Genomic DNA, 13,639 nt, shown 5'->3' with positions numbered 1-13,639 from the left:
TTCTGTTTAAAACAGGAACATTTTGGTGATAGATCCACCATCTTTGTGGCACTACAGACAGTCTGAATGCTTTCTGTATCACTCTAAGGGAGAATATAGCAATGCACATGTAATGTGTGTCCAAGGCCTAAATTATCACCTTTTCACTTCCTTCATCTTCCCTTTACTCCTTTTGACATAGCTGTTTTTAGGGACTAATTTACAAAAGAGCCCTTGGCAAAAAGCCCTGAGAGATATTTTAAATAAAGGAAATCTGTACAGTTAACTGGCTAAAATGTTACGACCTGTTTTTATATAGGAGGTCACACCGTGTAGTCCCTTCTGGCCTAAAAATATATGAACCTATGAAACGTGATCAAAATAAAAAAACAAAACCCTGAAAACAAGAAGAAAAATTAAACAATTAAAAGGAAAAATTATTTTTCATCAGGGCATTAGCAAATGGCATGGATGAGCTTAAATTTTTGGTTGACAGACTGCTTCTATCAGGGTTTCTATTTCTTTTATATTTTATATTCCTTATTGAATTAATCCTTGACCTTCAGTTTAGATTATTAATTCCTATTCTGGTAGGCTCTTGTCACTAGAAATTGCTACATCAGCTCAAGTAATAGGTTTTTCTTTGGCTTTAAAAAAAAAATCCCTAATGCAGGAGTGGGCAAAATAGTGGATCTGGCCAGCAGCTGGACTCCATTTCCCAGCAGCCCCTGCCTCTTGCTGCAGATGGTTTCCATAGAAACCCCAGGAGTGATAGTGTGGGGCCAGGGTTTCCATGGAGACCAAACCCAGCAGCACTTACAGGGCCCTGGGCAGGGAGCTGCTTCAGAGCTGGGGCTGGGATCTTGCAGTGGTCACAGCATAGTGTGGAGTTGGGGCACAGCTGTGATCCACTGCCTGTATGTCCCTGCCCTGGGGTGTGCAGGGGGCAGATTGCAGCTCTGCCCTGGCTCTGGACTACATTGTCACTGCTGCAAGATCCCAGCTGCTGACCAGCTCCCCACCCAGCTGCATGTCCAACCAGTGCTGCTGAGGCCAGTCTTCATAGAAACTCTGGCCCTGCACTGCCATGGCACAACCGCTCCTGGAGTCTCCATGGAAACTGGCCACAGTGACGCAGGCAGGGGCTTCTGGGAAATGGATTCTACTGTGGGCCCAGTCCAGTCCATGGGTTGGACTTTGCCTGCCTTTGCCCTAATGGCATGGCTTGTAGAGTGAACCTTGTTAGAATCACTAATAATAAGTTCTGGTTTGTAACTCTCAAAAGTTAGGATACTCTTCATTTTCATAAACCGCCTTTGGAATTTTACTTTACAGTGTGCAGGTACATGAAGTGGCCAGCTAGAACAACCATTTGGGTTGTACTTGTTCATGCCTTAGTTTTATTGCCACAGGTATCAAGCTTATATCCTCAGTAGAATTTAGTTCTTCTTTGGCAGTGACTAATCAAATGAGTTTTGGAGCAGTGTTTAGCTTCATAGATTTACTTCTAAGAAAAGTGTAAAAGACCTATTGAAGGCAATTCAAAAACTTAAGGCTTTTTGGATTCACTGATGAAAAAGAAAGGTAGTAACACAGATTTGTAGCCTTGTGACAACCAAACAGAATGGAAGAAGCAAGGGTTTTAGATTAATTAGACCTCAGTACAAACACAAGTCAATGGTAATATGCCTCACTGTAGCACCCTGTTTTGTATGGAGATTCCTATTTCAGGCAGTGTCATTGAAGTCTCAGTTCTTTAGTAATAGAATATTTAGGAAATGGAGGACAACTTAAGGTTGACTCCTACTAGACCTCTGGCAGATGTTATAATTAAGGCACTATAAATAGTAAACCTGTCACACATTAATAGCACAACAAAACAGAAAACTGGCCGCAAAAATATTCCACAAAGGATGTATAATATTTTCATGGCTTATTTCCATCATATCCTAAATTGAACATGTGGCAGGGTAACCAAAGACGACTCAAGACTCTGGTGTAGTTCCTGGCTCCAGGACCCCAATGGAGTCTAAGAAAAATAGAAAATGAGGGTTGGAATGGACCTCAGGTGGTCATCTAGTCCAACCCACTGCTCAAAGCAGGACCAGCTCCAGCTAAATCATTCCAGCCACAGCTTTGTTGAGCTGGGCCTTAAAAACCTCCAAAGATGGAGACCACCTTTTTAGATAACCTGTTCTAGTGTTTCACCGCCTCCTAGTGAGAAAGTTTTTCCTAATATCCAACCTAAACCTCCCTTCCAGCAATGTGAGACCCTTGTTCTTTCATCTGTCACCACTGCGAACAGTCTGGCTCCATCCTATTTAGAACCCCCCTCAGGTAGCTGAAGGCTGTTGTTAAATCTCTCCTTAGTCTCTCTTCTGCAGACTAAATAAGCCTGGTTCCGTCAGGCTGTCCTCGTAAGTCCCAGCCCTCTAACCATTGTATTGTCTTCCACTGGAATCTCTCCAACTTGTCCACACCCTTTCTATACTGGGGGCTCAAAACTGGATACAGTACTCCAGATGCGGTCACACCAGTGCAGAATATAGGGGAATCATCAGTTCCCCCAATCTACTAGCAACTGGCCTACTATTGCAACCCAGTATGGTGTTGGACTTCTTGGCAAGAAGGGCACACTGCTGACTCATATCCAGCTTATTGTTCACTGTAACCCCCAAGTCCTCTTCTGCAGAGCTTCTGCTTAATCAGTTGGTCCCAAGCCTGTAGCAGTGCATGGGATTGTTCTGTCCTAAAGTCTTGACGTGGCCCCAGTGTGGTCCAGGGGCTAAAACTGACCATCAGCAGGACCGCTTTCAACTTGCTGGTGCAGGAGGATGGGAGCATTATTCCAGACGCCTCTTGGACTTCAGACTCCTCCAGACTCCGAGATCTGATTCCAAAAAAATGCCATTCTGCTCTGATTGTTGGAATCTGAGATCATGTCCCATTATGCCATTAAATGAATGTGTGCCAGTGGCCCTAGTGGCAGAGGGGGTTCAATTCTTTCAACTTTCTGCCAGTGATCACTACTCCTTGATGGATTTTGTTCTTGGACTGTGGACAAAAGGCCTTTTTTCTCTACTATCTCTATTTTAAGAGTACTCTTGAAGACCAAATAAGACTATATAGTATGTTTTTTGATTCTTAGTCCTCTTAGCTCTGCCATTTCAGCATCCACTTCAGTTGGTGTCATGCCTGGATATCTCTTTGAAATAAGTGATTAAATCTTACGTTTGTGAGTCTTATGGTCTGGTTTTTGGCATTATATTTTCAAAATTTTCAATACTTCCTTCTGATTAAGGATAACTTTACTTTTGAGTAGAATAGCTTTTCTATATGTGCTCTCAACAAAGATAGCAATCTTCTGATGTCAGCTGTTCCATTTTTTATGTGCCTATTATCTTTCATTCTTACTTGTCTGTGAATGCCGTAGTTTAATGGATTAGTTTATCTTGTGGACTGCCTTATTAATTCTCCAAAGGAGGATTTTCTACTAGTTTTTTGCTTCCTACTGTGAAGAGAATTTGAAGGGTCTCTTTAAGCGGGTGATGTTCCAAGTCCTCCCCTAATAAACATACACATTCTGTGTGTAATCTAAATTTAGTTCTTCCTGCCTTCCTGCCTCTGGACACATTTCTGCCTTTTGTCTTTAATAGTATTTCTAATACTATTTCAGCTTAAACTGTCAAAACCTGGTTGCTCATGGGTTTTTTCCCCCCTACAAAGTATTTCTGCTTTGCCCCTGCTATAGCCTCGGTGGAGGTAATTGAATGCATACATTTAATATGACTCAGCGGTGATTCCATGATACTTTATGCAGGACTTGTACATACATCTGTTACCAGCTGGAGAGTTTTCTTTGGTGGCAGAGAAAATTATGAAAGTCCAAACAAAATGCAAGGTGTTCTAATAATTCATCTGTAGGCTGGATGTCTTGTACCTCTTGGTGATTTGCTTCAAAGCCATTTCCCAACATCATTTAATTTCTTCCTGGTAAAGATCTCACATTGGGAAGGTTTATTATAATTTATGTCAAGATTTCCCATTCCTACTGACTTCAGAACTCAAACTTCTCTCTCCTTGTGGACTGTGATAACCGAACACTAGTCCATTCTTTTACAGGGTTCCTGCTGCATCCTAGTGCAAGTTCTTTTTCAAGCTAATATTGGTCTTAATGGGTCTTAACAGCAAGCTGTTTAGCTTGAAGGGCCCTTGTTGACAAAATTATAACCATCTAGGCATTTTGATTGTTTTGGTTTACTTGACCTGGCATGGGATGTGGGAACCTGCAGTCCTAAATGGTCAAATGGCTTACTCTGCTTTTGTTGTGAGCATGACTTGTAAAACCTGTAGTCCAGGAGGCATTCAAACATGTTTCGCCATCCAGGTTCTCTCTTGCTCTATGTAGCTTAAAAATGTGGACAGAACTTGTCATTAGCACCTTCCCCCACCTACTTCAAAGAGTGCAGACGGCGGACCTTGGCCAAACTGCCTACAAACAGAAGGCGTCTGCTGCCTCATTCACCTTCTGATTAGGCATTTGATCCCTGACTCTGGTCCCTAAATCTGTGAGATTAATTAACCAGAAGCAGGTGGCTGAGAAAGCTACTATCTTCCTAAACCTGGAAAGCCTGAGACTTTATCATCTGGTAAGAACATAGTACACTCACATCTGCGTATACTGTCTAAATAAATCTCTCTATTTTGAGGCCTGAGCTGGTAATTAGCAGGCCTCATCCCTCAGTACTTCTAGAATAAAAAGGAGGACCACAGGCTTCTCAAAGTGAAAATCAGTGCATGTAATTTCTTAAATTAAAAGTTTGCTTTAAAAATCCCTTTGGGAAAAAGATGTTCAGTCTTGAGGCTGAACTAAATTCTTTGTGCTTTACAGAAGCCTAATTTTGAGACTGCAATTGTGTTCCTTTAAAAATCTTGAACAGTAGGTCTGTATTTGGCTGGTAGGTCAGTGAGCTGACAGCACTTGCCAACCTGTCCTTCTCCTCTCTTTCACTAGGGAAGTAAGTTCTATAATGTTCCTTTCCTTTTTTTCCTTTAACAAACCTCATAGTGAATTCTGCCCAGTCAAAATGTTCAGTCTTGGATCCCTTCTGAGTAATGAAACCCCACTGTTTGTTAGAAACATACTTTCAAATAATCTTATTTGCAGTGCTCTTTACCACCACTACCTGTGACTGTCTTGCAATTTTTAGTGACACATTTTTTGTTTAGCTTTTTACTACCAACTAGTAAACACTTCTCAATTCCATTCATCATTCCCTAATTCCAGGGCCTCAAGTAACTCCTGCCATTTTGTGGGATGTCTCTGAATTACCATTACACTTTTTAAGAAAATTGTTAATATAATAAAAGGATTGAGAATTTTAAGGTGGATAAGTAAAGTTTTCCACCAAAACCTGATTCTAGCATTCTGTTATAAATTATTTTTTACCCTTGTCACCAAGATCAGGCTAAAGTATCTGAATTGTCACATTGTCAGCTGTCATTGTAAACACTCCTGCTTTGTTTCTTTTTAAGAATTTAAAATTTAAATTGAACAAAGGCTTTTTTTAGGTTCAAAAATAGTCTGTTCTTTCTCAAAAATATAAGTAAAGCTCTTTTCCTACATTTTATTTTCAAAAAAGTTTGACCTAATACTTCAAAATATCTTTTGTCTTTTTCCAAATGACCTTTTAGGGAATCTTTTGGGAGCCAACATGAATATAAGTAGGGCTGAAATATTTAAGCAGCTTTTCAAATATTTTGCCAGTTTCAAGTAGATATGCGTAATCAATGCATGCTTTGTAAAGCAGGCAGGGTCCAAATGGTACTTTTGAAATGGTGCATTGGCCCAATAAGTGCTTTGCAAAGCTGACTATGACCAGATGTATCCAAAATGGTCCAAATATAAGTGTTCATTATTAGAGGAATTTCAGGGAGCGCACTGTGTGGACAGGTAGTTTTAGGTGGAAGGTACAGAAAAGGAGAAGTAGTATGAGGGATAAAATATCTAGTAAGGGAGTGGGAGACAAGAAGCCACATAAGAGGCTGTCTGAAAAACACTGGGTTATATCCCTGCCAGGCCCTTGGGATCTGCTGTCACTGAACAAATCTGAAACATTCTGAAAACTGAAGTACACTCCTTGGCAAAAACATTTATGGATAGTTAGTTAGTGCTGAAATAAAGCATTTGAGCCCCAAAAAATTAAGAGGTTGTGGTTTTTCTCAGAAGCAAATGTTAAGTAGACTCCTACCTTGCAATTTTCAGCTTTACAGGCACCCAAATTGCTTCAAAATATACAAATATACTAATGCAGATGGAGACTAAGTAGATTCTTTAACTCTTTTCTCAGTCTGGCAAACTGGGATACATTTTTTCCAAGATTTATCTAAACTGTCTTGATTTATTTTATATGTTGCCATTATTGTTGATTATCCAAATATTTTTGTATAATTAGAATTGGCTACCTCTACCAGATTAGGGCTATCAAAATTCAGTCTTTGTAACTTCAATATCACTGTTATGAAACTGATTGGGACCTCATTAAATCAATTTAGCAAGAAATAAATGACATGAAAAGCACAGTGGGAAGTTCTTCAGACATAGGCATTTTGACAAGATAAAATAGAAGAGAAAAGAAAACCATATTCCTCAGAGTTTGTCGAAAACAAAACCTTATTTTATGATGAAAATCGTCATTGAAACTGATATTTTGACAAAAAATGATTACGTTCTAGCCCCTTCACATTCTTCAGTCATTAAATTAGAATTTCAACAATATCTGGATGTTTTTGCAAAAAATAGTGCTTGTTCATACTATGTGACTAATAGCATGCCTTCAGGGTCTGTAGAAGTATTAGTTGTGGTTATATAAATTTGAATTAATTTTCTTGACATCACTATTGGAAGGAAGTTTTAATGAAACTTTTTTGTAGAAGTTTGTCCCTTTGACATAGAAAAACTTGAATTCTTTCAGTCTGATCTAGTTACCACAACTCAATCTTCATATATATATCCTCAGGAGCCAATTATAGTGGGTCATGCACAGTTGAGCGATGCAGTCAGACCACTGCATCATGTTTCTTACACTGACTCATTCTGTAACCTATATTGCAGCCCAGGGGTGGCAGCTGTATCACATGTGCCACAAGTGACATGGGCAGCCTATGTGACACGTGGCAGATTGGGAAGGAGACAGGGACAGGTAGCACAGTACAAGATAGGATAGGAAGCAGACAGCAAAGGAACAGACTGGGCAGGTAGCAGAAAGCAGAACTGTTGTTTGGGAAAGGGAAGGAGATTGGAGTATTACTTGGAGAGGGTCCTGCACTAATTTGTGGCCTGCCTGCCAAAAGGATTTGTCCCCACTGTTGTAACTGATGTGTTAACCAGTAAAATAGGATTAGCAGCCTATCTGTCTTCATAGAATGTTGTAAGGATTAAGCAGATAATGGTTTTGAAGTGCTTTGAGATCTTTAGAGGGTAGATATTTTTCAATAAAAGCACTAGGTATTACTGTGGCATGTACTCCTCTTTGCAACTTGTCTCTGTGGATCCAAGCTGGTGAAGCCTTGTTTCATTTACGTCAATGGGAGTTTAGCCCCAGGCTTTAAAATGGCCAGGGTTTCATCCTTGGAATCTGAAGTTTCAAGTTTTTTAAAAATGATAAATGTTTTATTTTCTTTTTTTTCATAGGTTGGAGATATTGTGATGGTAAAAGAAGATGAAACATTCCCATGTGACTTAATATTTCTATCAAGTAGTCGAGGGGATGGAACATGTTTTGTTACAACTGCTAGTTTGGATGGTGAATCTAGTCATAAAGTAATAAAATACTATATATTTTCTTTTTAAAATAGAGGTGGTCCTTAGTTTTTCGCATCGAGTACAGTAACATCCTGCATATCTATATAAAAAGGATACAGATTTCTGTAGGTTAATAAGGATTCTTTAGCATTACGTTATTTTTTTAAGTTTTCAAACTAGTGCTTGCTTATATCCAGAGATCCAGGTTTTCTGTTTCCCACGGAAAAATGGAGAAGAATGCAGATTTTTCCTTTTACCCAAGAAAAATGCGGATTTTTTATTTTAGCAGAGGCATGTGGATTTTGCTCTCTTGAAAAAGTTCTCTGCAGGCTGGCAGAATCTGAGCCCGCAGCAGGTAGTCCACATCCATCCCTGCCCCCACCCTGCATGCAGATCTAGGGGCATTCCCCTACCCCGCTGGGAGTGTGCACAGCAGCGGGGAGCTGGCTCCACCCCCTGCCTAAGCCTGTAGCGGGCAGCCTGCACTCACCTCCCCTGCCACAGGCTCCACTCCAGCTGTGAAATCTGTGGGGCAAGCTGAGTCAGGCTTCCCACTTGGGCTGCAGCAACCAAGGCTCAAGCACTGCTGCAGGGGGTGGGAGTTTGTGGCGAGGGGGTGAGGAGCAGCAGCAGGGCTGGGGTGCTGTGGCTTGGGAGTGAGGGGCCTGGACCTGTCTTGGTGAGTGAAAGGGACAGAGGGAGCTCTTATTTTCCACGATAAGACACACAAATACCAAAATTTATAGTTATTTAGAATTTAGTTTATTATAGTGATTGAGGCACTAGTAGGCTTCCAAATTGCTTTAAAATGGTAAATATATCAATAAAACATTGTGTTCAGTTGATAGATATATAGAAAGAGAACAGTGTTTTGTTTTAATTGTGGATTTGGGGTTTTTTGTCAGAATCTTTGCTTTTTTTATAAGGGAAAACCAGGATCCCTGCTTATATCTGTATTTTTGCCAGGGCTTAAGATAGGCACACAGGTTGCAGAGTTGTGTCTTTTTAATACACTTGTAGAACTCAGACTTCAGGAATTAGGAATATGAAAGGTCAGGTATACTTGGATGTGCCTATTATGAAGTACAAATCTTGGTGTAAAAGCTTATTAAAAAACAAATACATTTTACTTAGAATTTATGATACGAAGGGTAGAGGACCATCCGGATATTTTTTACATTTATGAATTGTCTGTCTGTTATGGCAAGCAGAGGAAAATCTCAGGTCAGGGTATGCATTTGGATGCATTTATAATGAAAATCAATATTACAAGGCTCTAACAGCCTAATGCAGAAATATAAATAATATATTGACTCTGAGAGCCTTTTTCAGTGTGACAAACTCAATATGTATGTGTTCTGTTTAGGGGACACATAAGCTACATCTGCAGGATAATATCTTGGTTAGTATATATGCCACAATTTTATAGTTAGTTTAGTTTTTTTTCCTCATTCATTCCAGACTTATTATGCTGTTCAAGATACAAAAGCATTTCGTACCGAACAAGAAATTGATGCACTTCATGCTACCATTGAATGTGAACAACCTCAGCCTGACCTTTATAAGTAAGAAAATCATTTGTATCTTTATAACGTTAGCATATGCCGTTGTGGTATCCTGTAAACAAGATACAAAATGATGCTATTGAACAGATCTTGTCAGTTCAGATCTAGCCCAGATTTTAAATGTTAAATTAAGCTTTTGTAAAACAAGTTTGAAGAAAAAAAGTACGGTAAAATAGTTGCTTCTGTGAGTTACTGTTCTTGTATATAGGTTGTGTTCACGCTCCACTTACCTAAAACCAGTGTTTTTCTCAGAAGTGCGTGCTTACGCGACAGGTACACTATAACTATCTCCATGCATTATTTCAAGGTTCTAACAGCACTCTAGTTGTTTCACCCCATCTTGGATTGAGACGGTGCAAGCCAAGAGGACTTAGCTTTACTTTGTACTTGGCTGGATGGTATATAGCTGGTAGCTTGCTAGTATTGTTTTAATAATTTGGTATTTATATAGAATTAAGAGTAGCTTACATGAGGAGTATAGAGATCATTTTCCTTAGCTCTTTCCTTCACATGCTTTCTCTGTAAGAACTGTATTCTTCCATAGTCTCCAAACTTAAGAATTGTGTGATCTGTTTGTATCCCTTCCGTGTAAAAAAACAATGACAGCATTTGCTTGACATACTTCAAGACCTACATCTCTCTGAAGTAGAAGTGGTCAACTTGTGGCATAGGCAGCCTCTGCGTGGTATGTGGCAAATCAGGGTGACAGATGAAGCAGGGTGCAGAAAGTAGAGCAGCAGATCAGGCAGAGAGCACATGGCAGAGAGCAGAAAGCTAAGGCAGATTGAGTAAGGGAAAGATATTGGAGTGGCATTTGGGGAGGGTATGGGCTAATTTGTGACAAGCCTTCCTCTACTGCTCTAAAGTATATCAGCAGGTCATTTTCTCAAACTGAAAGTTGGAAATATTCACTTAAGAGTGTTCGTTACACAAGTCACTGAGTACTAAGGACTAGGATCCCAACCCCATGAAACCCCTTTTCCTCCTCACACAGTAGAATGGGCTTGGGAAGTAAGAAAGGTCACTTCAAACTCAACCTTGGTTGGTTTATCCTTCAAATCATGGGCAAAGGAGTTGGATTCACAGAAGAAGGATGGTAAGGACAACTCTTAAGTTCCTTAGAGATGGAGAAAATAATTGCCATGTCTCATAATCTCCTTTCTTCCATGTTGAGATACTGCAGCCTGGTATGAGTACAGTTGGGTCTCCTATGGAGTGTAGTACAAGTACTTTGATGCTGAAGCTTAAGGATCTTTGTAATGCTCTGAGGAGCTGTAGCTGCTGTAATGTGACCTGCTTTCATACTCAGTGGGCACATCTACACAAGACGCTATGTTGGAGTAGCAGCGTGCTACAGCGACATAGTATCGGTGACATAGAGACTAAAAATAACCATACACAACCGACACAACACAGCACAGTATGGGCTGTTACTGTATCTGTACTTCTAAAGGAAGTACTAAATGACAGCGCAGCAGGTGCGGCTGGTAAACTCAGACTGGTGGGGCAGGTAGAGTGGCATGGGGGGGCGGGGGTGCAGCCTTCTCACTCCCAGCCAGAGTGCCTGGCTGGCTGCAAACCCCTTCCCCCTCCACCCCCTGCTCCCAGCTGGCTGCAAATCCCACCCCACTCCTGTGTGATGCTCCACCCGCCCCACTAGTCTGAGTTCACCAGCCGTGCCTGCAGCGCAGTAACGATGCTAGTGTAGGGGTACATATATATGCTTCCTGTGGGATGAAATTGAGTAATGTAAGTAGTTTTGTTACCAAGCATACCTGCAACAATCAATAAGTGGTACCAGGTGTTTAGTCTTAAGTACTGAATAAGAAAAGGGCTGCTGTTATTCTCACATCTGCTGTACTAATTTAATGCCAAGTACCATAAGATTTGATGGTTTCCAGTCAGTTTGAAACATCCTGCATTCAGGGTGTTTATAAGACATCCTCTTCATCGTATAAGATGGTCACACTAAGTTCTTCTTCTTATCCTGCTGATTTAAAAACTTTGTAAGAGTGAATAAAGATAAGAAATTCATTGCAAATTCCACCAGACTGATGGGACACTGCTGGTAAAATTTTGCAGATTCAGCTGTCTGTGAAATTTCAATGGACCACAGATAAGGAAATACACACATTTTGAAGAATTTCAGTTACAATATGGGGAAGTAATATTTATTTTAAGCAAATATTCTCCTGTTTTTAAACCCCACGACTTGCAATCCAGAAAACTTGAAAATGAAACAGTTTATTGATACCTCTCCCCCCCCCATTCCAATGTTTCTATTCCAGCAAAGTAAACATTCTAAAGTTGATCAAGGGGCATAAATAGTGTCAACTGAATTGTTTGTTTTTTTTAAATCTTCCTCCTATAACATTTTATGTTGTTATAAGTACAATTTAAAAATATTGATTAGTTAATTGACACAGCTCCTTTACACTTTACACCTACATTTTGTTACTACACAGTAGTCAGTAGAAACACAGACCTGGTTTTCAGAGATGTACCAATACATTGGTTCATATCATATCGGCACTGATAAAAACAAATTTGACATTATTGGCAATCACCTTTTTTTTGGCTGATAATGTCACTGATGCATGCTGTGTGCATGCTCACAGCCTGGCAGCTTGGAGAGCAACATCCGGCTTGTAAGTCTCGAGGGGAAAAGGAGCGGGAAGAGGAAAGTGGTGTGTGGGAGCAGATTGAGGCCCCTGTGGTGATGGAAGGATTGGGGCGTGGGACTGGGACAGGCGCTGCCCAGCCGGGGCAGGGCAGGGTATGAGATGGAGCCGCAAGCAGCTAGTCCAGGGAGCATGGCCTCACATGCAGCCCTGGCCCAACTCCCCACCAGTAAGAGCCCAGTGCCACTTCTGACCCTGGGCTGCAGCAGCAGCTCACCCTCACCCCATGCGCAGATCTGGGGGCACATGTCCCCCTGGACCTCCCCCACTGTGCACCAGCAGCGGGAAGTGCTCCCTCCTCCCCGCTCGCATCCCCCAGATGAGTCGTTTACAACTCCATTCCTCACCCTGCTCCAGCTAGTCAGCAACAGCTCCAAGCCCCACTCCCTCCCCCACTATGGGGGCCTCAGTCTGCCCACACCCCTTCCCTCACCCTACCCCTTTTCCCCAACAGACTTACCAGCCAGACATTGCTTTCCAAGCTGCCAGGATGCATATCAGCATTTGGATCAGTATCAGCTGATATGGCTTATTAATACTTGACCATTGGTATTGGCCCAAAAAATCTTTCTGAGTACACCCCTACTGGTTTTGGTATGCATAGTTCTAACTGATATCTCATTATGAGTATCACTAGGTAAATACACCTAAAACACATCTATGAATAGTCTTTTATGTGAGCAAGAGGAAATTCTGCTGGTTTTACTTGCTGATATTCATAACCCCATATTCTAGTCATTTAATGTTTTGTTCCTGACAGTTTTCACACTAGAAGGCCTAAAGTCCTGGCCTATGAATTTCCTTGATTTTAATGTCTGTGTTTTTAAATAATTGTGTTTTATACAGCATATCATTTATAATATTGCTTAGCTTAACTGGTTTATAAAACAAAGATTTTATTTCTGGAACTGATCATGAATAAATAAAAATGAATTCCAACTAGAAGGTTTGCAAGTGACCTTAAAACTACATACATCTTTGTTTCTATTCTAGCTAATCTATTTTAAAGTAGGCTCATGAAAATGAGGTTTATGGAAAGTGTAATACATCTTACATAAATCTCAAGTTTACAGCTTTATTTTTTATTATGTTTATTATATGATACTCATTTAAGGTATTTAGCTTAGATGTTCAAAGTATCCTGACTTGGTAAATATTCTGTTCACCATAATAAGTTCATTTTATGGAACATTTTAAAAATACTTCTTAGCTTCCTGTATAGTTCCAAGGTTTTAAAAAATGAAGTGTAAGCACTTATAAAAATATTTAGGTTCTGCATAAAACACATTTTAAATGTATTAAAGATAATATTTCCAAAATTCTCCTTCATATATATGTATATATACACTCAGAGTAAACTTTTTTATTTCCTTTTATAGATTTGTTGGTCGAATAAATGTTTACCATGATAGGAATGAACCTATTGCCAGGTAAAAGAATGAGTTTTTACTTAGTATCTAAGTTTTTGCTTCCTTAATATATGTCAATAATGAGGTTAAATATGTTGCTTTCCAGTACTAAGCTCTCTGGTTTATAAATAGAATTATTTTTAGTGTAAAAAAGTTTAGCTTATATATAGTAAGCATTTTTCTTTCATTCATTTTTCTCAG

The 13,639-nt window shown here is 40.0% G+C and overlaps 1 protein-coding gene across 5 annotated transcripts in view; it reads left to right on the top strand.

Moving 5' to 3' along the window:
* The window catches only part of ATP11A (ATPase phospholipid transporting 11A), a 235,309-nt gene that overhangs the window by 150,448 nt on the left and 71,222 nt on the right, over positions 1-13,639 (top strand). For all 5 annotated transcript variants that reach the window (XM_090022063.1, XM_090022099.1, XM_090022084.1 and 2 more), the window contains exons 6-8: positions 7,673-7,801; positions 9,245-9,348; positions 13,409-13,459. In XM_090022063.1, the coding sequence (XP_089878189.1) occupies positions 7,673-7,801; positions 9,245-9,348; positions 13,409-13,459 (284 nt within the window). The remainder of the gene's footprint in view (positions 1-7,672; positions 7,802-9,244; positions 9,349-13,408; positions 13,460-13,639) is intronic.

Source organism: Crocodylus siamensis, chromosome 1 (genome assembly GCF_052110815.1).
Source record: "Crocodylus siamensis isolate JL-2025a chromosome 1, ASM5211081v1, whole genome shotgun sequence".
Classification (NCBI taxonomy): domain Eukaryota; kingdom Metazoa; phylum Chordata; order Crocodylia; family Crocodylidae; genus Crocodylus; species Crocodylus siamensis.
Note: the sequence above shows the minus strand (reverse complement) of the source record. Positions and strands in the feature narration are given on the sequence as shown.